Source organism: Canis lupus, chromosome 28 (genome assembly GCF_011100685.1).
Source record: "Canis lupus familiaris isolate Mischka breed German Shepherd chromosome 28, alternate assembly UU_Cfam_GSD_1.0, whole genome shotgun sequence".
Lineage (NCBI taxonomy): Eukaryota > Metazoa > Chordata > Mammalia > Carnivora > Canidae > Canis > Canis lupus.
The window spans coordinates 27691630-27719076 of NC_049249.1; the positions used below are offsets into that span (position 1 = coordinate 27691630).

Consider the following 27447-nt stretch of genomic DNA (forward strand, 5'->3'; position numbering starts at 1 on the left):
CGGGGGGCAAGGGAACCCGAGCCCGGGGTCCAGCCCCTCGGGGCGGGGAGGCAGGAGGGCGGGGGAGCAGAGCGCAGCTCCCGCCGCAGCCAGAGACCCGGCTGGAAACCTCGCGAGAGCTGGGGTCGGGGATCTCGTTGCGTTGCCTAGCGACGGGCAGGACGCTCGCAGGCCCCCAGGCTAACCCCCGCTGTAGCCTTAAATCTCCTACCATGGGAGAAGAAGGCGGCGGCCGTAGCTTTGGGACCGCTAGGGAGCTGCAGAAGCTGAAGCAGCAGGCGATGGAGTACTACCGGGAGAACGACGTCCCGCGCAGGCTGGAAGAGCTGCTCAACTCCACCTTCTACCTCCAGCCTGCCGACGTCTACGGGCACCTGGTAGGGACCTGGGACAAACACGCTTCCCTCCAGCCCCTCTCCCCCTCCCCCCGCCTCGCGCTGCGGCAACGCCACGCGCCTGCGCCGCAGAGATGCGCACGCGCGCCGCCCCCGCGGGCTTCGGAGCCGAGCGGTGCGGGGAGCCGGGGTGGAGGGGGTCCCGAGCGAGAAAGTGCAAGCGGCCGGAGGACAGGGGCGGTCTGGGCTCGGGGCCGGGCAGGCTTCCTCGCCACCTCTGCGTCGGCCCGCCCGGTGGGTTGCCAGGTGTTTTTTCAACGCAGATCTTAACCCCGCGTAGCTCAGCTGCCCGCCTGCTGCGGCCCCCGCTCGCCCGCGGAGGAGCGCCCTGGCTGGCATTTGCTGCAGCTTGGCTCAGCCTTCCCCGGGGCCTCGTGCCCAGCCTGCGCTCCTGGCTTCCAAGTCCCACTTCCAAGCCTGCGCTCTCCTTGCAGTGCGCGCCCTTCTGCTCCTGGATGCCCAGCCCCACCCGGCCAGCTGCACCCAAACTCCAAATCCCCGTCGGTCTTGCCCGCTTCGCCTGGACTGACTGCCCTCGAGTGTTCCTAAGTCATTTCCTGCACACGATGAGCCCCTGCCTAGGCTTGCGAGCAACGTAGACAGCAAGGGCTTTTCCCTAACACCTGCCTGGTCCCCGTGCCCAGCGCAAGATCAGGTACCTAAACAGCCCTAAGCCCCGAGGCTTGAGCAAGCGTGTTATTCCCAGATCCGTGAAGCACTAAGCCAGCGCCTTCCTTCTGGGAGGCAGCGCGGTTGGGACTGGTAGGAGCTCGCAGTCGGGTGAGGCAATATGACAGCAGAGTGTGTAAACGCAGTCAAGAAGCGCAATGTGTGTACAAGATTCAAAACCACGTGCTGTTGAGGCAGTGGATACGGAGGATGCTCCCTGAAGGTTTATTTTACTCAGTCGTGGCCTAGAAGTGAAAGCTGAAAGTTGGGAAGAAGTGAGGAGGGATGAGCTCGCAGTGCTATGTGATTTATGTCATTTCACTTTTTTTTAAATATTTTATTAATTTATTCATGAGAGACACACAGAGAGAGGGGGATAGAGACACAGGCAGAGGGAGAAGCAGGCTCCATGCAGGGAGCCCGACATGGGACCCGATCCCCGGATCTCCAGGGTCAGGCCCTGGGCTGAAGGCAGGCACTAAACTGCTGAGCCACCCGGGCTGCCCTATATCATTTCGCTTAATTATTAGGACCACTGAGAGGTAAAGATTATGATTTTCATTTTACAAATAAGGAAACTGCGGCCCAGTGAATTTAGATGGTTTTCCCAAGGGACACAGTGAATGACAGTGACGAGTCAAACCAGGTCTGTGTCCCTAGTACCTAGCACATTGCATGGTACCTGGTGGACACTCAAGCACTTATTTGTGGCACAGAGGAATGAACACGACTCTGAATTCCATTCTCTTTCCACTGTCTCTTGCAGGAGGAATTCTTGAAAGTTAACTAGTCTAACTTCCTCATTTCACAAAGACCACAAGCCCTTGTCTCGCAGCTACTTAGTGCAAAAGTTAAGACTGGAAACTTTCCTCAGTGTGATGTCCTTTCCAGTCTACTAGGCAGCCAGGACTTTGGTTTGTATAGCTCTCTGGGAGCTTATACCTTGGTTAGGGACAAAAGCCACCGATACAGAAACTAACTGGAGTACTTACTGTTGATAAGGTGATAAATGATTGTGTGCTAGACTGATAGGCCTGTCAAGGAATTCAGGAATGAGGAAAGATCCTTGTAGGCTGTAGTGTCTGAGAAAGTTTTGGCTTGGACTTTGAAGGATGTTCAGGAATTGGACTGGCAAGGAGACAATGTCCTTTTCATTTTGTCGCTGCCCTGGTTTTGGCCATCCATATTTTCATCTGGTCTCTCCCTCTGTTGAGTCTAGCCCAAATCGTGCTGCCAGAGCAGCATTCCTAATCCTAAATCTGACCATCACTCATTTGCTCAGAAACCTCAGTTCCTCACTTCCCTCCCCTTGGCTTATCCTATTCCTCCACCCAACGTTGCTGCTCTGGGCTTCTCCCCCTGGTCTGCCTGGTGAAATACATATTCTCCAACATTCAGCTCAAATGCCGCTTCTCTACTTCTGTTACATACTAGAGGAATTAAGTAATGAGGAAGACCCTTGGGGGCAATTGCAATACTATTTAGTCCCTCATCATAGAGCTTAGTTGAAAGAGTTTGGGATTGGGAGTCAGCAGATCTGATTTGATTGTCATCCCTGCCACTTAGTAGCTATAGCAGACTATTATATTGATGTTCCCCCACTGTGACTATCTTATGTAAATCCCTCCCACACTGGCTTGGAACTGGGCCTCGGGACTTGCTTTGATCAAGAGCACCTTGCCAAGCATGATGCAGACAAAGGCATGGTAAGTGCTGCCATATTGAGGCTTGTAATATTGGGACACTCCCTCCTGGAAGCCAGTCACCATGCTGCCAGGAAGTCCAATTACCCTACTGGAGAAAGAGATCAAGTAGAGAGGCTCTGGCATATGGAGTACCTCCAGGAAATCCTGTGAGAAAGACATGCCCAGCCAGCCCCAAGGATGTTCTAACCATCCTGGTTGAGACACATGAGTTAAATCATCCTGGATACTCTGGATCCAGTCATGCCTCCAGATCATTGAGTCAGAATAGGAGACCGCAGGCAAGACAAGCCAAAAGAATAACCCAGATAAGCCCATACATTCTACATGATTGTAGAATCATGAGTGAGTAAATGTCTCCAGTCACTAAATTTTGGGGTAGTCTGTTACTAAGTAGTGAATAATGAAAACATTGGTTATTTTACTTTGTACAATTTTTCTGGAACTCAGTTTGCTTATCTGTGGGATGGAGATAATAGGATTTACCTTACAGAGTTGTTTTGAGAGTTTTATGACACGATGTATACAAAGATCCCTGGGATGTGTCTGACACCTATTAGTTTATACATGATTTAATTTATGGAATCCTAAAGGCAGGCACTGTAGTGTGTGATACAGTGACAAACAAGACCCTCCTTCAAGGCACATATTAAATACTTAAAAATGTTAGCTCCTTTCTCCGCCTAACATAATATTGTACATTGTGGATGCTTATTGCTAGTTGCATCAAATTCACTATAATGCACAACATGTAAGCTAGATAATATTTTTCTCTCCTGACTCTATCTAAATTCATTGAGGCACTTACTCTGTTACATACAAACCATTGTCCTTAAAATATATGGATGGTTTGGGGTGCCTGGGTGGCTCAGTGTTTGAGCTTCTGACTTTTGGTTTCAGGGTCATGATCTCAGGGTGCTGGCATAGAACCCTGTCTGGGGGGGCTCCACGCTCAGCAGGGAGTCTGCTTCCCTTCTCCCTCTGCCTCTCCTGCTGCCCACACTGTAAAATAAATAAATGAAATCTTTAAATATATATATACTTAATATATATGCATAGATGGATGGCTTGAAAATTGACTTTTGCTTTAGTTGTTCTGGGGCAACACCTGTGAGCTGACACGTTGCTGATGGGTAGTAGGTGACCTGTTATGTATGTTGAGGTCATTGGATTTTGAACTGATAGATCAGAGGCCTGGTCTGCAAATGCAAATAAAGAGCCAAATACAGTCTGGTGATAAAGAGGTCAAGGAGGGTGTGCCTTCACACCCCCCCCCCCCAGTTCCTGCTCCCCTGTGTGGCACACCATCTTGTATCTTTTTACTCAGGTTTTTTGAGTGGTTTTCTGCCTCCACTTCATTCTCTTCCGTCCCTTTCTTGGATCACTTCCAAATGGCTTCTGCTTTCCCACATCAATGAAACTGCTATTACTAAGGTTCCAACAACCCTCTTTGAAAATGTTCTGTGTGTGAACCTCTGGCGAGTAAATACAGCCTCTGCAGAAGCCTTCACCATTTAAATATCAGATGCCTTGTGGGGAGGAAAAAAAACTGGACCCCAGAAGGTTTCCAAAGTTTGCATCACAGCGTTCTAGAGACCAGCTGACTTTTGTATCTTGAATAGTAGGATGGATTAGGGCCTCCTAAAAAGTGACAAGGGGTCTCTAAGAAATGTATGTGATAACCTTCCAAAATGTGTCATGTTTGATGGACAGTTTCCTTCCAAGTAGGAGTCTCTTCAGAGAAACTAAGTAATAATTTACAAACAACTATGCTCCTCTTTTGGGTAGCTGGAATCATCTAAATAAAACAAAGGTCTTTGTTTCAGGGTAAGTTAATATGGCTAAGCCTCTAATCCTGAGTTTTTTGTTGTTTTTTTTCTCCTCCCTTAAATTCACATGTACTACATTTTTCACTCTGAGGCACCATCACCAAAACAGAAGTGGAAGACAGCGTGGCAGATGGAAGATTATCTGCTTCTGGAATAGCCAGAGTTAGTGTGGGCCTCATATTCCTGATAAAAATAGGGAGTATAACCACATTCCTCATGCTAATTTTTCTTCCTAAAATGCTATGAATTTGAAGGTATGTCCTTCTCCCTTTCCCTCATCAATGGATAGCGATTAGCATGAATTCTGGAGTCAACCTGCCTAGATGTGAATCACAGCTCAGCCGGTTATTTTGCAATCTTGGGCAAAACATTCAATTTCTCTATACTCAGTTTCCTCATTTGTAGAGTAGAGATTTTAAAAATAACACTGATTCCATAGGGTTGTTATAAGGTATAAATAATATGGGTAAAGCACTTAAAACAGTGGCCAATACAATGATCTGTTCTTTTAAAAAAAAAAGCCTGTATGTGTTTTAGATGCTTTTAAGTTTTATATTTTGTTAGATACTGTTCTGTAAAATGGAGACATTGATTTGACTTCTCAAATTATATTGTGGGTTTTTGTCATTTAACACTGATTTTAAAGTAACTCTATGAGAATAGAAGAATTTTTTAAAAAAACAAAGTTTGTTCAAATAATGTTTCATTTTGCTTGTAAATAAAGTCATGTTTTATAATTATAATAAAAAATGTATGTGAGCTTTTGCTGAGAGTTCAAGAGAAAACAAATTGCTCTGTGTACTAGAGACCCTGCCATCAGGTTAATCCAAATCTCAGCAGCGTGTGAGGGCAGGGCAGTTCCCACCAAGCTGCTGCTAGCCTAGCTGCACCACCCCCCACCCCCTGCAGGAGGACACTCGGGAGAAGTTTAGTAGAAGGTAGAGTAAATTTTAAAGATAAATTCGTCATGGTATTTTAATTTTTGTTTTTTTGTGTGTGTTGAAGGCAAACTGCTTTGCTAAACTTGCAAAGCCTCCCACCATATGCAAAGTAGTGGGGAAAAATGTATTGGATGGACTGGGGCTTCCAACCCTACAAGTGGAAATATTCTGCACCATTCAAAATTTTCCCAAGGTACGAAGCAGCTTAAATGTGTTCTTCACTGTGTCCTGACTCCATTGCATTTATTGTCTAAATTGTAGAAAATTAATGTTTTGAAATTCAGCATTTGTGAAATATATACATACACACGTACATAAAGCATGAACCACACAAGCATTATGGTTTTATTAGGTTTAAGTGTAACATTGGTACAGACATGGCATGCTAGCTTGAAGATGATCCAAGTTGGAGAAATGGGACAAAAATAGTTTCAAAACTCTGACATCATTAATGTGATGAGGCCTATAAATCTATAGGTATGTTTATAGATTCACACACATTTATATATAGATTGACATAGATTTATAGATATGTATGCTGATCTATATAAAGAAAATTTGTTTTCATAATTATAACAAGTCATTTTAATTGCTGCATATTTCTTAGAAATAATTTTGCTACAGTCTCTGGGAAGCAAATAATTATGATTAAATCTGTATCCTTTTAGCTATTTATTGGAGAGGTAGTGATAAAAAAAAATGAAGTTCAGAGTAAGATTTTTATAAGTGTACTTTAATAAGGTATTAATTTTAAATGTTCCCCTGAAGTTGGGTTCCATACAGTTTCAACAGTTATAAAAATATCTCAAAGAAAATTATATATTCTCATTTTCCCTTTGAAACTGGTGATAAAATATCATGCACGTTAAAAGCTGGATACGTTTAATTTCTTCCTTTCTGCAAGAGGGAGGGAAAATGTAGGACCCGTTTATGTTATTTTCAGAACGTATGTTCGGTGGTGATCTCCACACACTTTGAAGTCCATGAGAACATTTCACCCGAGCTGGCCGAGGCGGAGCAAGTGGAAAGGTTGGCGGCCGTCAGCACCGCTGTGCAGTGGGTCAACGGAACCATCACGGAGGAGCTTTGGGGCATGGTGCCCTCCCACCAGGCTGAGGTGGACCAGGTGCTCAGGTAAATCTTCCACTTGCAAACAGAAGTGTCCAGTACAAATACTATCTCTCTACTTTTTATTTCACCTGCTAACAAAACAGGTCTGTCCTACCTAGAGGGTACAGTCAGGAAGTTGGGTAAGAATGCTGAAGCAGTGGAATTTAGCACAAAATGCCATTTCTCATCTGAAGAGCTTATTTTTAAAATACGGTTAAATTTTTTTTAATTTCCTTAAATTTTTTTGTCCCACTTTCTTGGTTTTCACATATTAGAGTCAACCTGTGGGCAAAGCATGGGAACCTGTTGTGGTTGGAGGATTGACTATAAGCATCATCTGCTGTGTCTGCGTGAGAGTATAAAACCCTCAAAAGTGGTGTATGCGGTGGGGAGACAGGAAGGTCATCATCTGGATTCTTAATGCTTTTCCTGAGAAACTTTCTACTGAAACTTTTACTGAATCTTAAGCATGGAAAGAGGCCAAAGGGCCTCACGTCACCTCACACAGGAAAATTTTTTAAATAATGGGACGCCTGGGTGGCTCAGTGGTTCAGAGTCTGCATTTGGCTCAGGTCGTGATCCTGGGGTTCCGGGATGGACTCCCGCATTGGGCTCCCTGCATGGAGCCTGCTTCTCCCTCTGCCTGTGTCTCTGCCTCTCTCTCTCTCTGTCTTTCAGGAATGAATGAATGAATGAATGAATAAATAAATAATTAAAAATCTTTAAAAAAGAAAAAAAAGAAAAGCAAGGAAGTGTTTGCTAGGGCTGAGTAAATATTGTTCAGTCCCCAACCAAGTAAGAGTAGCACTACTGTTGCTCTTGTGCAGGTCCGATGCCACAAGCCCCTTGGCCAAACAAAGGTCAACTGGATTCTCTCTCAAAGCTTCATCACATTTCACTTTGCTTCAGACTTGTATCATAACCTTTGTAAAAACATTTTTTCAATTGTTTTTGGTTTCGTTTGAGTTTTTTCTTCTCATCTGCTGTGACCATATTGCCCATTTTATTTCCCAAGGTAGTTTTTCTCAGACCTTCTGTTCTATGGCATTCTTTTTCTCCTGGACTTTTTCTTCCCCAAACCTCCATCTGGACTGGTTCCCCTCTAGCCTACTATAGAGATGCTTTATTGTCCTGCTTCTTCTATCTTATATCTTCCTCTTTCTGGACTTGCTGGATTACATCCTTTATTTTTTAAATTTAATCAATTTAGTTAAAATATACTGTATTATTAGTTTCAGGGATAGAATTTAGTGATTTATCAGGTGCATATAACACCCAGTGGTCATTACATCAAGTGCCCTCCTTAACACCCATCACCCAATTACTCCATTCCCCACCTAACTCCCCTCCATCAACCTTCAGTTTGTTTTCTAAAGTTAAGACTCTCATGATTTTCCTCCCTATTTTCATCTTATTTTATTTTTTCCTTCCTTTCCCCCCATGTTCATCTGTTTTGTTTCTTAAATTCCACATGGGTGAAATCACATGGTACTTGTCTTTCTCTGACTGACTTTTGCTTAGCATAATATCCTCTAGTTCATCCATGTCATTGCAAATGGCAAGATTTCATTCCTTGTGATGGCTAAGTAATATTCATATATACATATATATGATACATGTATATAAACATATACATATACATATATATATACATACATATATATATATATATATATGTCACATCTTCTTTATCCATTCATCTGTCAATGGACAACGGGGCTCTATTTTGGCTATTGTGGACATTGCTGCTATAAACACTGGGGTGTAGGTGCCCCTTAAAATCACTATGTTTGTATCATTTGGATAAACACTAAGTAGTGCAATTGCTGGGTCATAGGGTAGTTCTATTTTTGACTTTTTGAGAAACCTCCATACTGTTTTCTAGAGTGGCTGCTCCAGTTTGCATTCTCACCAACAGTGTAAGAGGATTCCCTTTCTCCACATCCTACCCAACATCTGATGTTTCCTGAAGTATTCATTTTAGCCATTCTGCCCAGTGTGAAGTGGTATCTCGTTGTGGTTTTGATTTATATTTCTCTGATACAGAGTGATGTTGAGCATTTTTTCATGTGTCTGTTGGTCATCTGTATGTCTTCTTTGGAGAAATGTCTGTTCAGGTCTTCTGCCCATTTCTTGATTGGGTTATTTGTTCTTTGGGTGTTGAGTTTAATAAGTTCTTTATAGATTTTGGATACTAGCCCTTTATCTGATAACTCATTTGCAAATATCTTCTCCCATTCCATAGGCTGCCTTTTAGTCTTGTTGACTGTTTCATTTGCTGTGCAGAAGCTCTTTATCTTAGTGAAGTCCCAGTAGTTCATTTTGCCTTTGTTTCCCTTGCCTTTGGAGACATGTCTAGCAAGAAGTTGCTGCAGCCAAGGTCACAGAGGTTGCTGCCTGTGTTCTCCTCTAGGATTTTGATAGATTCCTGTCTCACATTTAGGTCTTTCATCCATTTTGAGTTTATTTTTGTGTGTACCTTTTGGGACTTCCCAAAAGTTGTTTTTTTTTTTTTTAATTATTCATTTTAAATTCTCCTCTCCACCAAAAAACGAAAATGAATTCCTGCCCATTATGCTATATATTTCACTGTTTTTCTATTCTTGACTCATTTTTCTTTTGATGGTCACTTATTCTAAAAGAAAATCCAATAGCTCTTAATCAAATTAGGTCTTCAAATTTTACTTTAAATATATAAACAAATAGGCTCAAATAAAAAAAAAAAACAAGCACCTAAAATCTTTAAACATTTATTTCCAGGCCAAAATTAATTTCAGCTGTTGAACACAGTTTTGCAACAGCATCATTATTTTTGAGGCCTTGGAAAGTAAAGCTGATTTGTTTTTAAGTGGCCAAAAAGCAGAGTTAATTGTTGAAACATATTGAATGGAGGTCAGCACTCAAACTGGCCAAAATTACCAGTGATATTCATTGTAAAGCCATATTTTCTTGCCACAAAGGACATTCTTTGAAAATAAAGTACAGGAAGATAAAGAGAGGAGAGAATTGGAAAAGAGCCTGGAAGACCCAACAGCGCCCATCCCTTTACCTCTGCCACCACCACCTCCTCCTCCCCAACCTCCAGCAAAAAAAAAAGGACAAAAGCAAGGTCAGTGGCTCATCTTGCAGAACCTTTGATAACTAGTGTGCGAGGAAGAAAGGCTGAAAGGCCGACTGCCTTTCCAGTTAGTGTCTTTTTGTTGCAGACCTAGGTCAGGCTCCCCCCAGGTACCATCCGTCCTCCATGCTGCTTCCTTGCTTAACACTGCGATGTTGGGGAAGGCAGGGTTTTACCCTCTCCCACCCTTCCTTTTGTTTGTAAGAAAAAGATATCTCTTACCCAGAGGTGAACATTCACCAGGCAAAGTCATGGAACCATGGCAGTGCTGGGGACAGGGAAAAGAAAGTGGCCTGGGGGATCTTTAACTGGCCCCCCCCAAATATTCATTAGCTCATCCAAAGTCACTCCATATTTTAAAGATTAGTGATATCCTTTGATGTGCATAAACAACATTTTGTCAGTCCTATTAATAACATATTAATGAAAGTATTCTTGGGGTACGTAATTGGATCAGTCAGTTAAGCACCCGCCTTCTGCTCCAGTCATGATCTCAGCATCCTGGGATCAAGCCCCACATCAAGCTCCCCGCTCAGCATAGAGTCTGCTTCTTCCTCTGTTCATGCTCTTTTTCTCATTCACTGTCTCTCTGTCAAATAAATAAGACCTTAAAAAATTTTTTTTCTTTGGATCACTTTGCTATTTTAAAGCAAATCTTCAAAGTTATCATGGCCCTTTGTTCCATGCTTTCCAACATGTTGTGAACATCAGCCCCTTTGGTATGTTAATTCTGGAGCTGCTGCTAGTATTGTAAATAGTTTCATGTCCTTCCAACATACTCCTTGAGGACATGAATCATGTCTCATTCGCTTTAGTACCACCAATACCTACCATGATGCCAAAGCATAAAGTAAACCCCCAATTCCCTTGAATAAGAAAGCACCAGAACCACAAGGGGATCAAAGAGACCATGGAGACATGGTTTCTTATTTCCTAGATTCAGATGCTGAGGCCAGAGAGGGAAGGGGACTCTCCCCAAGCAAAAGAATCATATAAGACCAATCTCTATGGATGGGGGATGGCCACTGCTGAGTTACAGGTAGAGATCAGCAATGGGCATTCATTTGGTGGTTGCTGTTGATTGATGGAACTTGGAACATAAGGGATGAAGTAGGAGGGGACAGTAATTTGCTAAACCTTTGCTATTTGTTACACACTTACATACTTTATTCCACTTATCTTATGTACCAGACCCAGGCCAGCAGCTGGGGGAGGGCCCAGAGGGGCACTAGAGATTTACCATGGATGGCGTGGTGCCTGAGCAGGCTGGGTGGTTGGCAGCAAATGAGAGTGGAAGACAGGTGAGGCCGAGGATTGATGGCTGCATCTGGAAGCCATTTCTAATACAACAAGGCATCTGTTCGGGGTTGGCCAGCAAGGTAGCTAGTTAGATATACACACACATGAAGAGACGTGTTCAACAGAAAGCTGGATATGCAGGAGCTATGGAGAGTGTAGAAACAAAGGACTTGGAATTCAAAGACTGCCCAGGTCTTCTTTCACTTTCTGTTGGATATTGGGCAAGTCTTTGACCTAAGCCCGCAGTTACTTATATGCGGGTGTGGATAACAGTACCTGCCCTATATAATTGTCAAAAGAGTTAATATTCATTGTCTGAAAATTTCTCAAGAGTGGCAAAATCCATGGCTATGGATGATGAACATTAGGGAGTAGTAAGTGAAAGCACACAAGCTTCTTCTTAGGGGTTGAGGTGGAGAGCCTAATCTATCCAGCCTCAGTTTCCCCCCTTTCTTTATGCTGAGCCCTCACATCTGTAACCAAAGCATTAAAACATAGAGTTTTATCATAGTCAAAAGTCCTCAGAAGGAATCCCTTATCACTTTTTCCCTCCTAGGAAGGAATGATACTGTCACAGAGAAACCTATTCTGCCTCCAGAACCTGCTGAACCCGTACTCAGTGGCAGCATGGCCATAGGGGCCGTGTCACTAGCTGTGGCCAAAACCAGTGCCATCCTGGGCAATAATCCCCTCTACTTAAATATCGCATTACTGAAGCAGCAGGTCAGTGCCCGTTGAATTCTGTTCCAAGGCCCCTTGAGTATCTCAATACCAATGAACCGTGTTTCTGGTTTCTCCCTGTTTTTCCATCTTCCAGGAGCAGCCTGCAAAGCTCACTGTACCTTTGCTAATGGTGTCTCTGGTCAGCTGTGGGAAGGCATCGCCGGGCAAGCTGAATTTAATGAAAGAATTGATGTGTATACCGCATCCCGGGTTAACAGCTAAACAAGTACCTTCTATTATCTCACCTACTTTTTCTTAAAACAGAAAACAAAACAAAACAAAACAAAAAAGCCACCACACTCCATCACCTATGAGTATTTAGTGTAGGGCCCCAAGGCTTATGACACCAAGGGAGAGAGAATTAAATATAAAATGAAAACAATATATATTTTAGTAAATCAGAGAAGTGGGGAGAAAGCAAGACATCAGGCATAAGGGGCCACATTTAAACCACCTCCGATCTCTGGCTTTCAGCACCTGAGTAACTTGGCGGGCCTTGGTAGTGCTGGCAGATTGTTATGTGGGGGAGTTGAAGCATCTCTATTTACTGGCCAAGGCGCTGTGGCAGCAGCAAGGGGAAGCTGGCTCCTTCCTAGCAGCCAGTTCTGTTGGCTAAGAGCTCCGGGGCGGAACAGACTGCCTGGCACAAAAAGAGAGGTTCAGCTCATGCTTATAGATAGAAGGAATCCTAAGCTGCATCGTTATACCTAGTGGTGTGCTAGCGTCTATACTGTTCCTCAGTGACCTGAACGAGTCAATGTGCCTCTTTAAACCGTCATGAAATGTTCTACCAGTTGGGCATTAGGAAGAACTAATGTTCATGTTCTACAGTGGATGTTTTCAGCAGGAAGTCCAGGAAGTTCCATCCCCTCTGGTAAAATACATAGAGTGATACTTTTTATCTAAGCTAGTGAGCATCATTATTAAAAAAAAAAATCTCAAGAGAATTTCTTCGTGATAAAGAATTATTTTTTTAAAAGAATAACTATTACCTCATGATGGATCAACTGTAAAATAGTAGAAATTCATAGCTGGCTCACCATGTGTCAGATCACGTTCAGACTCTAGCACCAGGATCTTCCCTGCACGTAGTATCTGTTGTGCTATTTGGGTACCAGAGCAGTTGGCATGCTATTCTTTGTCTTCGAGTGCAGATCCCACAATCATTGGGATATACTTTTCTATTTTTGAGTGACAGTGGCTTCATACTGGTTCAAACACACTGTCACGCAGAATCCCTTGGTGACCTGTGATATACATTGCAAACAGGTTGGCCAAGACACTATGAGAGAGAATGAAGCTGACTTGATCCAACCAATTGACCCAGTCAGTTCTGAACAATGAAGAAAGGATAGTGAGAAGAGCCTCATTCATATTCAACGAAATACAACTTGAGGGCTGAAGATTAACATTTAATCTGATTTTGTAGACCACATCTAATCTACTAACTAGGAGGCCTTATCAGAGACCCTACAAATATTCAGTTAGAAATAGCCAGTGTGTGCTGTCAAGTTTTTATATTTATGGGATTCCTGGGTGGCTCAGTAGTTGAGCATCTGCCTTTGACTCAAGGCATGATCCTGGAGTCCCGGGATTGAGTCCCACATCGGGCTCCCTGCATGGAGCCTGCTTCTCCCTCTACCTGTGTCTCTGCCTCTGTGTGTGTGTGTGTGTGTGTGTGTGTGTGTGTCTCATGAATAAGTAAATCTTTTAAAAAAAAAGTTTTTATATTTAAAGTTTCTGGACTACAGTTGTGGAAGATCATGGTTATTATACTTACAGGGTGTGGAGATGCTTCTGGAAATTCAGAAACATATTAACAAAACAATCGAAATGGTACGTAAAGAGAATCTCTGGGATCTGATTGCTGATACTGACACCTTCTAGCATACAAATTTTTATAGTTCATTATGAAATTAACTCAATATTGTTGTTATTGATATATAAAATGTATTCATTTGCCTTGGGTTTCTCATATAAACCAAGATTATACATTCCCTCATTGGCCATGGATCCAGTTTCTAATGGCACTTAATCTCATCAGTCTGGCTCTATACTAGGATCATCCCTTAGGATTTGCACCCTAAAGGATGTGCAAGGCAGTTTAGTGTAATGATTAAGGCACAGACTCTGGTGTCTGCTTAGAATTCGGTGTTGGGCAAATGGGGAGCCTTTGGCTAGGTAGCCCTTGCGGGGAAGCCCCAGAGGCAGGGTGATGACAGGCAGCTGTATGGATGAGTCACTGCTTGTGCCTGTGTTTATCTTGTTCACCACAGTTATGTCTCCTGCCTTGCACATTGATTGGCTTTCTGAGCGTGGTACTTTTACCAGGGGATAGACAGTTCAGCTGTCTCCCTAGTGAAAAGAAGCAGGATAACTGTATTTGCATATACGCCGGTGTGAGCCATGCTGACTCTTGCCAAACATGCCCCAATTTACAGAGCCAGTAATGCTGGGTATTAAAATGTATCCTTAAAGGGCTGCATGCTTGCTCCAGAATGCTGCCTACACCCCACACTATGGGTATTGAAAATGCCCAATAATCTTTGGGAACTAGCTTTGCTTTTCATCTTAAATGACATGACACATACCAGGTTCATCAGATTTGATGACCTTCGGCTGTTTCCAAAAGTCAAATCCACCCTGCAGAGAGTGTGTGGACCTTAACAATGTTCAAAACAATCTCAAAGCAAATCCCACAGTGGTGTTGCTCCTTAAGGGCAAGGAGGGCACCTCATATGAGTGAATAATACTTTATTTATGCAAGTAGAAATGTATGAATATGCACACTTCATGTGTGTGATTGGAAGCAGAATGTAAGGATGAACTAAAGGGAACAGGTACCTGAAACTGAGATGTTTCAAAGTTTGGAGTTTTTCAAAACCAGAGGGGATGGTATGGTCCCTGCCTCTGTGTGTGTGTGTGTGTGTGTGTGTGTGTCTGTGTGTGTGTCTGTGATTCCCAGTGTCCCTAGTCCAGCCCCAGAGCAGTGGACGGGCCACACGCCCTGAAGTTCTACTTGCTACCAGAGACAGGTCTGAAAACTGCAAGTGTTTTCTCTCTTATCTTCTGTCCCACAGACCCCTCCTCCAAAAACAGAGACCAGAAAAGGGCATAATGGAAGCAAAAGAGGTCAAGTAAGTTTATGCATTTCTTTACCACACTTCAGTAGGACACAATTCATTTACATACTCCCTGCCTCGTTCCTCTCCCGGTCACTATGCGCCAGGACCCAGGCTAACACACATGGAAACTACCAAGTGATGCTCCTGCAAAAGCACTAAAACGGACAACCCCAGAGCTGGACTCTCATTCTGCTGCACCTCTCTGGCCACAGGGTGCCGGGCCAGCACTTGTCTCTCCCACTGACATCCCAGAGTGTGTGGAGAAGCATTTGTGTATCCCATAGAAGAGATTATATTTGAAACTTGATAGGTGAAGCGTTGGGGAAGTTATCAGTTATCTCTGATAACTAACTGAAAGGCATATAGAATGTTTTCGATTTTAATCTGACTCCTACCAAGTAAGAGAGAAAGAAAAGGCACAAAATGATAGCCATTTCTTTCATTGGGTCTGAAAAGGCACTGAAGCACCATTTCAGACGAACCATTACTGGAGCTCAAGATTTTGTCAGTAGCGTCAGACAAACAGTTCTCGTCAAAATTGGTCAGCGTGGCTGCAAAGAGACTGAGGAAGCCATCTCAGCCTGATTAGGCAATGGCTTTGGTGACTGTGGGTGTGCTGACAGATACACCTCTCATATGCCCGAACATTCAACAGTATGGTTGGAATAACCCGTAAGAAAATATATATATATATATATATATATATATATATATATATATATATATATAACCCTGAGATAATGCAAATGGTGATGGGGCTAGTAAAGGTGAAACATTAAATTCCTCCTCACAATTGGGAGAGAAAAAAGAAATGTGTGAAAAAAAATACACCAGAAAGTTAAGTACTTGACAGTTTTATCTGTTGGGATGAGCATGACACCCTAACATTAGACCTCACAAGAGAGCCAGGGCATGATGAACAAGCAACCAAGTATCAGCACCTTTCCCTACGCCAGCAGGTTGTCCTGCGTGGTCTGAGAAACTCTGACCCAGATCCGCCCTCCCCATGATCAGCTTTACTACTTTTTTTTTTTTTTTTTTCTGTTAGAAACAGGTTAGATGGTAGATTCTAGAGAGGTGGCCATATGCAGTTAAGAAGCATGAACTCTAGAGCTAAATTTCCTGGATTAAAATCTGTTCCAAGTTACTTACCTCTCTGTAAAATGGGATAATAATATTATCTGCTTCATGGGTTGATGTAAGGAGTAAAATGTATTTATGTTAAGTGCTTAGGACAGCTGGCATTTGATAAGTTCTAAGTAAGTGATACTTTTTTAGTATTTAGAAGACTAACAAAACTCCTCAGTTGACACACAACAATTGCCCCAGCTATTCCTTTGCCAAATAAAAGGTTCCTCTCCCTGACATTAAAATCGTTAGATGGTTCATATAATTAACTCGTGCTATCATCAGAGAAATGGGATATTGATACCTAGGTTCACGTTTGCCCTCGAGTTTGGCGTGCCTGCACATACGCAACACCCTCAGAATCACCGATACCGCTTCAAATGTGCTATAATTGCATAGCGGCAATTTAGGAGGAGGGCACATCGGGGCTGACCTTGCAACAGAAACACGTGGCTGCCTTTCCCTGGGCTGTTTTGAGTCCCAAACCTTCCACTGAAAGCCATCCACAGGGCTGCATCAGGTGGGCAGAGATCTTCTATCCTTTTTCAAATAAAACCTTTTCCTGAAGGAGGGTTCTATGTTAAGACTTATATTCAAAGGGAAAATGGGATACAGGTAAGAGCAGATCTGGAAGTGGGTGGAGGAGGGCAGAGTTAGGGACAGGCCAGACAGACGTTTACAAGGACAGCCTGGAGATTCACCAACCTGGTGGCTGTGGCTCAGGTCAGCTTGCGGTCAGAGTTGATAAACAGATTACATAGGCACAGCAAAGAGAGAAAAGCATGTTCCCAGGTCAAGCCTCAAATCTTGGGGGTAAGAAAATTACTCTGACCCTTTGGGCAATCATATGCCCAAATGTCATGCAGAGATGAGTGACACCTGGCCATAGGTTAGTGGAGACTCAGAGGCCCACGTGTTTAGAGAGCTGTGTCTAGTTATCCTGGTGCCTAGTTTATAACCAGAAAGCTCCAGGAACCTTACTGCTCTATATTTATATGCATCATTTGCTTCTGGTCCTATAGCAGCCCATCACTGGCAAGATGTCCCATCTTGGCTGTTTAACCATTAATTATGACACCATAGAGCAGCCACTGCTCCTGATACAAGGCATCTGTGCAAACCTGGGGCTGGACATGGGGACAAACCTGCATCTAGCCATCAACTGTGCTGCACATGAGCTGATGGATTACGTAAGTTTCTGCTCCAGAACACTCACTTCTTGTTGGGTACCATTATTTTTAAATTAGAACTCAAAAGAAGAGCCTATCTGAATATTTTCCAAACAGATCCTACTGCTTTCATTAATATTGTGTGCAGGTTCCAAATATAAATGGAGTCGAGAAAGCCAAGTTAGCTAATGACCAGAGAAAAACATAACCATATAATTTTTTAAATTAGTGGAAAATGTCAAAATAATTACATATAGAAATTCAGTAACAAAAATTACTAAAGTGGGTTGCTTACATTGCAATTACGAGAGCTATTGAAAAATAACAAACCGGTATGTTCTCCTGAGTTCACTTATTTGGTTGGTAGATGCTGAATTTGTCAAGCATGGAAAATGGACCCATTGTAAGTATAACTTGGTAAGCCCTTCTGGACAAGTGGTTCTCAGGGTTTCTGCTGTGACTCACTTTTTAAATATAAAAATATTTCCAGGGCACCTGGTGGCTCAGCGGTTGAATGTCTGCCTTTGGCTCAGGTCGTGATCCCAGGGTCCTGGGACCGAGTCCCTCATCGGGGAGCCTGCTTCTCCCTCTGCCTATGTCTCTGCTTCTCATTCTGTGTCTCTCATGAATAAATAAAATCTTTAAAAATATTTCCAAGTTATTGACATTTATGGAGAATATATTTTTATCCAATTAAGCCTATCCACGGTGTTATCCACAGCCTGGGTTAGGAGGACAGGGCTTTAGCGATGAATCTTCACCCAGAGACCACACCACGTGGGGGCAATTAGTTTAAAAAGAAAGGAAAACAGGTTCATTTTTAAAAAGCTGCAGTCTTCACTTCCTCATGGTAACACACCAGCAGTTCACCTTTCAACTTGGCAAACTGGCATGTGAGGGAAACGGATAAGACCTATCTGTCTTCTACACATACTTCCCTTTTTCAAATACACAAATGCTAGGTCTGTGTTGTATGAAATGCTCAGCATGTTGACGTACATTTGTGGTGACTTGGTCATTAATGTCAAATTCAGGGGATGTGACCAGAGAATTCTGCTTTAATTTGCAATTCTTTTTAACTTCAAAGGAAAACTTGAACAGCATACAAGAACCCTAAGTTTCAGCTGACTTCTGAGTCCTTTTAACTTTTCTAAAGATACTAAGCGCATGAAGGCATGTTTAATGTAATTTCCTATTCTCCACATAATGATTGGTTCCTAGGCATACTATTACAAAAAATAATTGCATGTTTTCATCAGCAACGTATACCGAGAACTATGAATATACTGACTGCCAGTGCTAGCTAGAATGGGTATTTTTTTGCTTATATGCAGTAAAATGTATTAGCTTGATATCAAATAATTCTTACAATGTTAATTCAAGGTCATTAGCATTTCTTTACTGACAAGATAGGATTTTCAAGGTTTTGCAGTCAAGAAACGAAAAGTTCTGGCTGCTTTTTAATCTGAAAAAAGTATAAAATCCTTTCAAGCATGGACTTCTTTGGAAGCTACTTAATTCCAATGGAATCCATTCCATTAACAGCCATAGCAGGAAGGCGTTAGTAAACCATTCTGTTCCATCCTGCCTCCTTCCTGGTACCTGAATAACCCAGGTACACAGACTTGGAAATCAAAAATATGTTTTGCAGAGACGCTACACTAGATCCGTTAGCCCTGTTTACTTCCATTCTTGAGGACTCAGGGGCTTTCGAGACTTCAAATGAATGGAATTGAACTAGAACTCTATACTTTCAGGACCAGATGGCTACTACTAGAGCTTGCCTGCTACCTGAGAAGGAGATGCCTTCACATGGGTCACTTGACATTTCATAGTGGCTGTTTGTATATGAAAAGTCTCACCCTGCTTTCAAATTTTAGGATATTCACAGTAGAGGAGACAAGCTATTTGTTTACTGTGAGTTGAAAGATGGTGGGTTCTGGTGAGTGGGAAGCTGTGCACTGCTCTCCTGTTTTATAAATTTATGTCATCGCCCGTCGACCCAAGCATCCAGGTAGCTGGCACCACGTCACAGACCGAAGAAATTATTCCCCTCCTACTGTGTACTTGGTCTTTTGTGCAGAAGTCTTCATCTGAAGTCAGTGGGTGGAGTTCCATGGAGCATGAAAAGGAATGATGACTTGATTTCCCCAGGCTAATATTTAACAGTTATTTAAACTAAAGCACACAGATTTCTCATGGGAATATGGCCTGAAAGGAATGTTTACAATCTTTTATGTGCAATGAATAAACACAAATGGGAATCCCACCTTTAGCATTTGAGGAATTCATCATTTCTCTTTTTTATTGTCTTTACACTTACCAGAATAAAGGAAAGTATGAAGTAATGACGGGAATACACAAAAACACAGCTGAGATGCTTGACCTGTATGTGGATCTGATCAACAAGTTCCCTTCAATTATCGCCTTAATTGATCCTTTCAGGAAGGAGGTAATGGGATTGAACTTGAATTTTTTAAGCACAGAGAGCAAAAATCTCATTCTTTTGGGTTGATCACTCGAAATACTGCAATTTGGGTTGGGGTGGAGGTGCCTTCCTTCTGCACACCTGAGAGAAGGCACACACCAAGCACACACGCAGCTGAAGCACAAGCGCATGGGAGTGTGCCCATGTGCAGGTTGAGGGGAGCTATTCCCAAGCGCTGGAGGGGCACTCGCCCTGCAGCTGCTGCTTCAGCTGGCCCATCACATACCAGCATTAAGTGCTCCCCGAAACAGGACATCAGCTGGGCTAAATGTTTATAACCCAGATCCACTTACCACACATGCATCAAAGTCACAAAGCTGTATTTTTGCAAAGGTTTCAGATGGAGAGGTGTTTCGATCCATTCCAGCTACTGCATCTGATGAGGGTTGCTCATGTGCAACAGAAGGCCATCGTCCTTAATGCTCTGAAACTCCAAAACTTAAATTCTTGATGTCGTGAATTGGAGAACCATTAGATATACTTAACAGATCCCCTCTCTGAGATAATGCATGGATTTAAATTTGGGGCACAAGAAGAGAGCAGCATCCTGCTCAGGGTCCCAGCCCCCCCGCCCATGCCACATCCCAGCACTCATGGAGCCATCACTGAGCTCTTCATCCTGCCAGCCCCATCTTCCAGGGCTTGTCCTGGGCTGACCTCAGCTGGTGTGAATGTGGTAAGGTGCCCGTGCTTAGTGTGTTCTAGTGGGACAGCGGCTTGGGAGACTTTGTAGATCATCAGTTAAAAAATAGCATTTCATTTCATGTGATGGTCTCACCAAAAACAAACAAACAAAACACAACAGTGTTGAGAATGAGGGCCTAGAGCCCTTGCAGCCACATCTCCTCCTGTTCTCTGTTCACCAGAAATAACAGTGACATGTTCTGGCCAGCCAGTCATTAGTAGTGTCATGGACAATACAGTGGGTAGGAACAGCTGGGTTTTGAAGGACTTGAGAATCAATGTGGAGCATTTAATGTGTGTTAAACATTTGATTCACCAGATCTTTAAGCTCAAATTTAAGCACTTGAAGTTTCTGTTCCATGAGGTTGGTTAATTTGTGGGGCTGTGGTTCAGGCATCATTCAGCCACAGATACAACAGAAACGGTTTTGTGGATCTCAGTAAGGTGCATAACTCTGATTAGGTGCTAGAAGATTCCTGTTGTTTTGTGATCATGCCCTAATATATTATAACGATCAATTCTTAACTATTTATCTAGGATTCTGAACAGTGGGAGAGCATCTATAATACTCTTGGTTCCAGGTGTTACATCATCGCAGGAGCTGCATCCAAAAGCATTTCTCAGCTTCTAGAGGGTGGCAACAACAGCACCCCCAAATCCAGTGGGGTGATCATAAAACACACCAATCAAACGACGGTGTCTGACTTGGTGGAAGTAACCAATCTTCTTGACAGTGAGTAAAAGTATAGGTCTGTAAGACTCATAACAAACTCAACTTGGTTATACAAGGAGCCAAAAATATGCAGTTTATCAGTTAGTAAAAAGCATGGCATTAATCTTGAAAAAAAGATTTTAAAATTTTCCAACCATCTGAGAGAGCTTTGGTGCTGGAAGACAACCTGCAGCTAGCTTACCGACTGACTTCACAGCATTCCAAAAACAGTGCCAGTTCAGGAGGCCACCCCTTGAGTGAAGCTGCCAGACAGGTGTGGCTAAGGACAGCGCCCCATCAGCTTCACAACACATGACAGTGATTCCCCCCCACAACCCACAATGTTGTTTTAAAAATTCCTCCCAAGTTTCAAACTCTTTACCACCTTGAGGTCTTTGAACATGCTTTACCCGGTACCATTTACCAGGTTAACTACTCCAGATTCTTCAGGTCTTTCCTTAAAAGGAAATCTTTTCAGATATATATGACTTTCCTGGCTTTCCCAGCCCCTCCCTGGTTGCTCTCGACCTTCCTCATGGCATCCTATACTTTCTCTTTATAGTATTGGCCATAATTACTTGTACGATTATTTAATGTCTGGTATCCCTCACTAGACTCTAAACTCGCATGAGTTCACAGGAGTCTTGTTCATTTACACACAGCGCCTGAAACATGAATGGGTCTCGGGAACCAGGCAGAAGGCTTGTCTAAGACCTGGAGTAGGACTCAGAGCCAGGCTGGCAGCCTGGGGGGCCTGGGCTGGTGTCAGAGAATGGAATAGAATGCCCATAGTCCCTTGTCCTGTGGATGGCCAGTCTAGGAACCAGGCAGGACTGTCCTGTACGTGGTAGATGGGAGGCCCAGCCCTGGCCTTTCCCCCTGGGCCTACCCCTCAGCCAGCATTGTCATTCACTTTGGATTGCTACTATAGCTCTGCCTCTAAAACAGTCTCTAGAGGAAGAACCTTGGCTTGCATTCTTTGCAGACTGGCAAATTTCAAGGGCTTCTGAGATCTTCAAATTTGGATTAAGTACCATCAGCAGTGCTCTTCTAATAAGTTAACATTCAGAACAACAGATTCCTTTGAATAAAATTTTACACGATGAACTGTGAAATCCAACAGGGCATATTAACTCCCCAGGTGGTACCCTTGCCCTTACTGTGTATTTTGTCTCAAAGATGCACACTTTTCTACACTGAACATGGACAAAATGGAATCCTATTTTAACAGTTGTGGTCTTAGAAGTATGTCAATCTAATTTGAGCACTTTCCCCCTTTCGTGGTCATAAAGGTCTATCTTACAATTTACGGTTATCTTAAATTTGATCAAATGGGGCATTCATGTAGTATTTAGCATCTGAGCTACTGGAAAGGGTAATAAAAATACAAATGGTTAGGTCAGAATTCTCAGGTGGTCAAATCACTGACTCTTCACAAGAAAGTTATAAATTTCTGGCAAATTTTAAATTTTGGTTCCAGAGGCTCATATATATGCACATAAATACATGTATGCACACACATACATGTAGACACATACATACATATACATGTATATATGTATATGAGCTTAAGCTCATTGCTTCTATGCCATCTAAACCTGAAAAGAACTGCTCTGCTCCCAGGTAAGCAGCACATCACCGTCTTCGGAAGTACAGAAGGAGAGTCGTCTGATGACAGCCTGGTCGATTTGGTAAGTACTGAAAGCTGGTCAATTGCAGAATTGCCAAAACACTGCTTTTATCAAGAATTGGTATTTCAGAGAAAAGCAGTCCTTGGCGGAGAAAGTCATGTAACCTTTTATGAAATAGACTTGCTTCCTCCCAGACAGCTACCTTTTGCAAAGAGCTAATCTTTGAACTTTTAGAAAGAAGAAAAATTGAAGTCCTGGGAAAATGATGAGCACACTTAAATGGCTGGGGTGAGCACTTGCAATCTTACCACCTAAAATGAAGCGGGGAAAGGCCAGAATGTTCTTAGATAAAATCAGCATGCTCACATGACTAGTAAAGCATCTGATGTGTAGTCATGCTCTTTATCTTTTGCCACGCTCAGTAAGCAGGCCACCCTACCTATGCAAAGATAAAATACTAAGGTGTACGAGAAAAACCCAAAACAGCACACAGGGTCAGTGCCCTTTCTCCCTAAAGAACGATTAGTATTTTAGCAAAATATGTGACTTCTCATTTAAAATCAGTTTTGTCCTCCCCACCCCCACCCCCTAAGGCCATTGGACTCGGTGTCCGGTTTATCAAGTTGGGAGGTCTTTCTCGAGGCGAACGGGTGACTAAGTACAACCGCCTTTTTACTATAGAGGAAGAGCTTGTCCAGAATGGAACACTGGGTACGTGCTGCTTTCTTGCTTTGTTTTCACTTAGCCATGAATAAGGAAACAAAGATTGGAAGAAGGGGAATGGGAGGCCCTCGGCAGGAGGGCAGGGGGATCCAAAGACTATAACTAAGTGCTGACAAAACTAGGGTGGCATTTGCTACAATGTGCATTGTTTTCTTAATGGATTATCTATTTACCTGAATGTTGAAAACTCTCTCGCCCTGCTTCTTGATGAATAAGCTGCGTGGTGCTTTTCAATAGAATTAATTGATTGGAATCTCCAAGCCTACCTTTTGTTATGGTCCAAATTATAGTTGAGGTCTCTCTGCACAACCCGTGAAGTTAAAGGCAGATGTTTTCCTGATGATCCTTACAAACTCCTTCTACTTAAGACAAGCAGAGACAGCATGTTAAGTTTAATGTCATACGCTGGAAAGGATGTGGTCTCAAGAGAAACAAACCAGTCATTTATGAAGTTAAGCCTCTGCAAATCTGCACGCATAGAAGGCACCTTGTGTACTGGCTAAATGGAGAGAAACACCCCAAATAGGCATTTTTACGCTTCATGCTACTGTGATGGCCAAAAGCAGGTGCACAGCACACAGTGATATTTAAAGACACCGAGTTATTGTCTTTGGAATTCTAAAAATATTTTGCATGTTAGGATAGAATAAATCCACTGATACGCTGGGAAAAAAGTATGTGTTATTTAGGGAGTATTGACAAAATATGAAATTTTCTTGGATGCTATAAATGAAATCTATTAAGTGATAATTGTATTACAGAATGTACTGTAGGGCACACCAGTTATTGCATATGACAGCAAGGACGTAGTCCTGTATTGGGCCTCAATATACTACGCATTGAAGAAAGAAGCCAATAGAAATCGTAATTAGGAATTTGTCATGTTTAACGTACGTAATGACCCTGAAACACACCCTAAAAATTTAATTGAGAGGCTCTTTCTGTGTTATGTAAGGGCAATCAAAAGTTAGTTGTTTAGTGTGTGACACAGGACTTGTTTTTTCAAATAGGTAAAATCATATTGTACCTATGTATTACCTGTTTTTTTTTAAGATTTTATTTATTTATTCATGAGAGAGACACACACACAGAGAGGCAGAGACACAGGCAGAGGGAGAAGCAGGCTCCATGCAGGGAGCGTGACGTGGGACTCGATCCCGGGACTCCAGGATCAGGCCCTGGGCTGAAGGCAGGCGCTAAACTGCTGAGCCACCCAGGCTGCCCTGTTCTTTTCTTTTTTTTTTTTTTTTAATGTCATCTTGACATGTGGAAGCCTTAAGTTCCTAAATGGCCCATCACATTTCCAGCCAGACTCCAGCACAGGAGAAACAGCTGCTCCTGGGCATCAGAAAGGATAGTGACTAGAGGCCCCGGCCTTGCTTCAGGGCCAGGCCCAAACTCTGGTCATCCTGGACTCGCCTCATGATTGCACTTTGCTTTACTGCACTTCTCAGATACTGCGTTTTTTACAGGATGGAGGTTTGTGGCAACCCTGTGTCAAGCAGGTCTCTGGGTGCCATTTTTCCAACAGCGTTTGCTCACTTCGTCTCTGTGTCGTGTTTTAGTCATTCTCACAAAATTTCAGACTTTTTCATTATCCTTCTATTTGTTATGATAATCTGTGATCAGTGATTGATTTGCTGAGAGCTCAGATAATGGTTAGCATTTTTTAGCAATAAAGTGTCTTTATTTAAGGTACGTACATTGGGTTTTTTTAGACCTAATGCTATTGCATACTTCACTGACTACAGCATAGTGTGAACTATTATATGCATTAAGAAACCAAAAGAAATTCATGTGACTCGCTTTATCGCAGTGGTCTTGAACCATACTGGTGGTTATCTCTGAGGTGTGCCTGTAATGTGAATTTCTCTGTCATTGGCCTGCGGTCAATACACCCTATTGACAGTGGTCAATACATGGTAAGGGGACCAAATATCAGAAAAACAAATCTCCTCACTGAGACAATAAGGAAACCCCATAAAAGCTCAGCTATTAGCTGAGAGCTGTCACGGTCACTGCCCACATGGACCCGACTGGAACTAATTCTGCAGTCGTCTACGCGGGAACAGTTAGTTGGCAATGGTTTGTACTTGTGTAGAGGACTGGCCTCTCCTCTAGCTCATCATCTTCCTCTGCTCCTTCTCTGCTAAGCCTCTGCCCCAAGTCCACTGCATAAAAAACGTTCCAGAAGGGCACCATGTAGACTGAGCAAAACAAGTGTATCGTACAGGTAACTTGTGAGCAAAGTCAGGCCTGGTTCTAAACAGTCCCGGGACCTTTCCTAGTGGCCAGGGGACATACCTGGGCACTGGGCACTTATGAAGATGGTCTCTCCTTTACCTCCCAGAACAAATAACATCAAACTCAGCACCACTGCATCCGACAGTAAACTTTATTGTTGTTGTTGAATAGGTTGCAATGAAGGACACACATTTTTTTCCTTGAATGACGAAGTGGAAACGGGGACCAAGGCATCCAAGGCCGTGGCCCCCGTGACTGGTGAGCTGCCAGAGCTGCCGGAGCCTGTCTTCCCCACTGAACTGATGGAGGCATCGGCCAACGCATGAGTGTCTTCTGGATGGGACCGTGGACGCCCGGCTTAGGGCTACACAGCCAGCAGGAGACCCGCAGAGCCCAAGGGTGTCTTCACATTGGTTTTGCTATAAAACGCCCCTAACCAGTGCACTCTTTTTATTCTTATGATTTCACTGTTGAATAAATTGATATGTAGTATTTCTGCCTGAAATTATACCTGTGGGATGTGTCTTCCAGACATCTCATTTCCATTGGAATTTCATCTGTATACCAGAAATCCTGTCCACTTGGGGGGCTACGGCCTAGTAAGAGTCCAGGACCTCTGTGGCTGACATATCCATGCCAGAAAGCACAGACGCATTTTTGTAGCCAGCCTCATGCAGGAAGAAGTGTGAGAACTTCAGTTTTTGTAACCACCAAAGGCTTCTTTTGACTTCCTTACCCTTAATTCTTTTCCCTGATTCCCTCCTCTTTCTAAATTTTCATCTTTATTATTTTACTTACATGCTTGTGGGCGTCCTAAGATCCTTTTTGGAAAAAGAATCAGTATAAGTGAATAAACCCATCAGTAAGTGCATAAATAGTCTTAAGGTAATTAACTGCTCAATTATTTATGCAACAGCATCTCAGAGGCGACTAAAAATGATACGTCGTATAGGCTGACTGAATGAAGTGCCTCTCTTGTAAGCCAGTATCAGGGTTATAGCAGAAAAGTACCAGACATAAAGTTATTCACACACCTACAGATATAATAATGTCCTACTGCTTTATAGAATTTAGATTCTCTGTTTAAAGTTATCATTTGTTTTCCTCCAAAATTATAAAAATTGTTAGGTACTGACCTGTGGGAGAGTTGGCTAGGTTTAGATTTCTGATATATTCCCTAAGTTTTCACTAAACACATTGAGAACTTTTCCTTTTGAAGAGTACCCATAGAGAAACTTAATGGCCTCATGGTAAAGCCAGGGCCTTCACTCAAAGCAATGATTTAAAATTGGCTCATGGCACATTCTCTCAGAGCAAGGGGCAGGAGGACTGGCTGGTATCTAAGTTGGGAGAACCATGTCTCAGTTTGTGGTTGCTACTGCCTGTCCTGGTGCTTAAGCAACACATAATGAAGTATGAGAAAGTGGAAGGAAAATCCTTTTTTTTTTTTTTTAAGGGGGGTGGGGGAGGAACAGAGGGCAGACAGACAGAATGTCAAGCAGGCTCCACGCACAGCACGGAGCTGAACGTGGGGCTCAATCTCATGACCCTGAGATCATGACCTGAGCCAAAATCAAGAGTTGGATGCCTAACCAACTAAACCAACCACCCATGAGCCTCTGGGAAATTCACTTTAAAGGCAGGCAGAACATGACTGGGTGTTCACGTAGCCTTTGAACATGTATGTCCACACACATGAAATACGGGAGATCATCTGAGGGTCTGCTCTAGAACACAAATGATAATTAAACGAATG

At 43.0% G+C, this 27447-nt stretch overlaps 2 protein-coding genes across 6 annotated transcripts in view; one reads left to right on the forward strand and one right to left on the reverse strand.

Annotated features, from left to right (window-relative positions):
• The window catches only part of HSPA12A (heat shock protein family A (Hsp70) member 12A), a 160443-nt gene extending 160021 nt beyond the window's left edge, over window positions 1-422 (reverse strand). For all 3 annotated transcript variants that reach the window (XM_038578904.1, XM_038578900.1, XM_038578901.1), the window contains exon 1: window positions 212-422. In XM_038578904.1, the coding sequence (XP_038434832.1) occupies window positions 212-214 (3 nt within the window). In that variant the 5' untranslated portion in view covers window positions 215-422. The remainder of the gene's footprint in view (window positions 1-211) is intronic.
• On the forward strand, window positions 135-26196 carry ENO4 (enolase 4). 3 transcript variants are annotated; one of them, XM_038578905.1, is made up of 14 exons: window positions 137-377; window positions 5602-5730; window positions 6481-6671; window positions 9608-9756; window positions 11621-11787; window positions 11882-12013; window positions 13570-13623; window positions 14868-14924; window positions 17063-17230; window positions 19536-19661; window positions 20919-21114; window positions 22717-22784; window positions 23318-23435; window positions 25863-26196. In XM_038578905.1, the coding sequence occupies exons 1-14, from the start codon at window positions 213-215 to the stop codon at window positions 26015-26017; spliced, it is 1875 nt and encodes a 624-aa protein (XP_038434833.1). In that variant the 5' UTR covers window positions 137-212; the 3' UTR covers window positions 26018-26196. The 3 variants fall into 3 exon arrangements, with proteins under 3 accessions (XP_038434835.1, XP_038434833.1, XP_038434834.1); XM_038578907.1 differs by lacking the exons at window positions 23318-23435; window positions 25863-26196 and adding an exon at window positions 22959-23311 and having other exon boundaries at window positions 135-377; XM_038578906.1 differs by lacking the exon at window positions 5602-5730.
• The last annotated feature ends 1251 nt before the right edge of the window (window positions 26197-27447 follow it).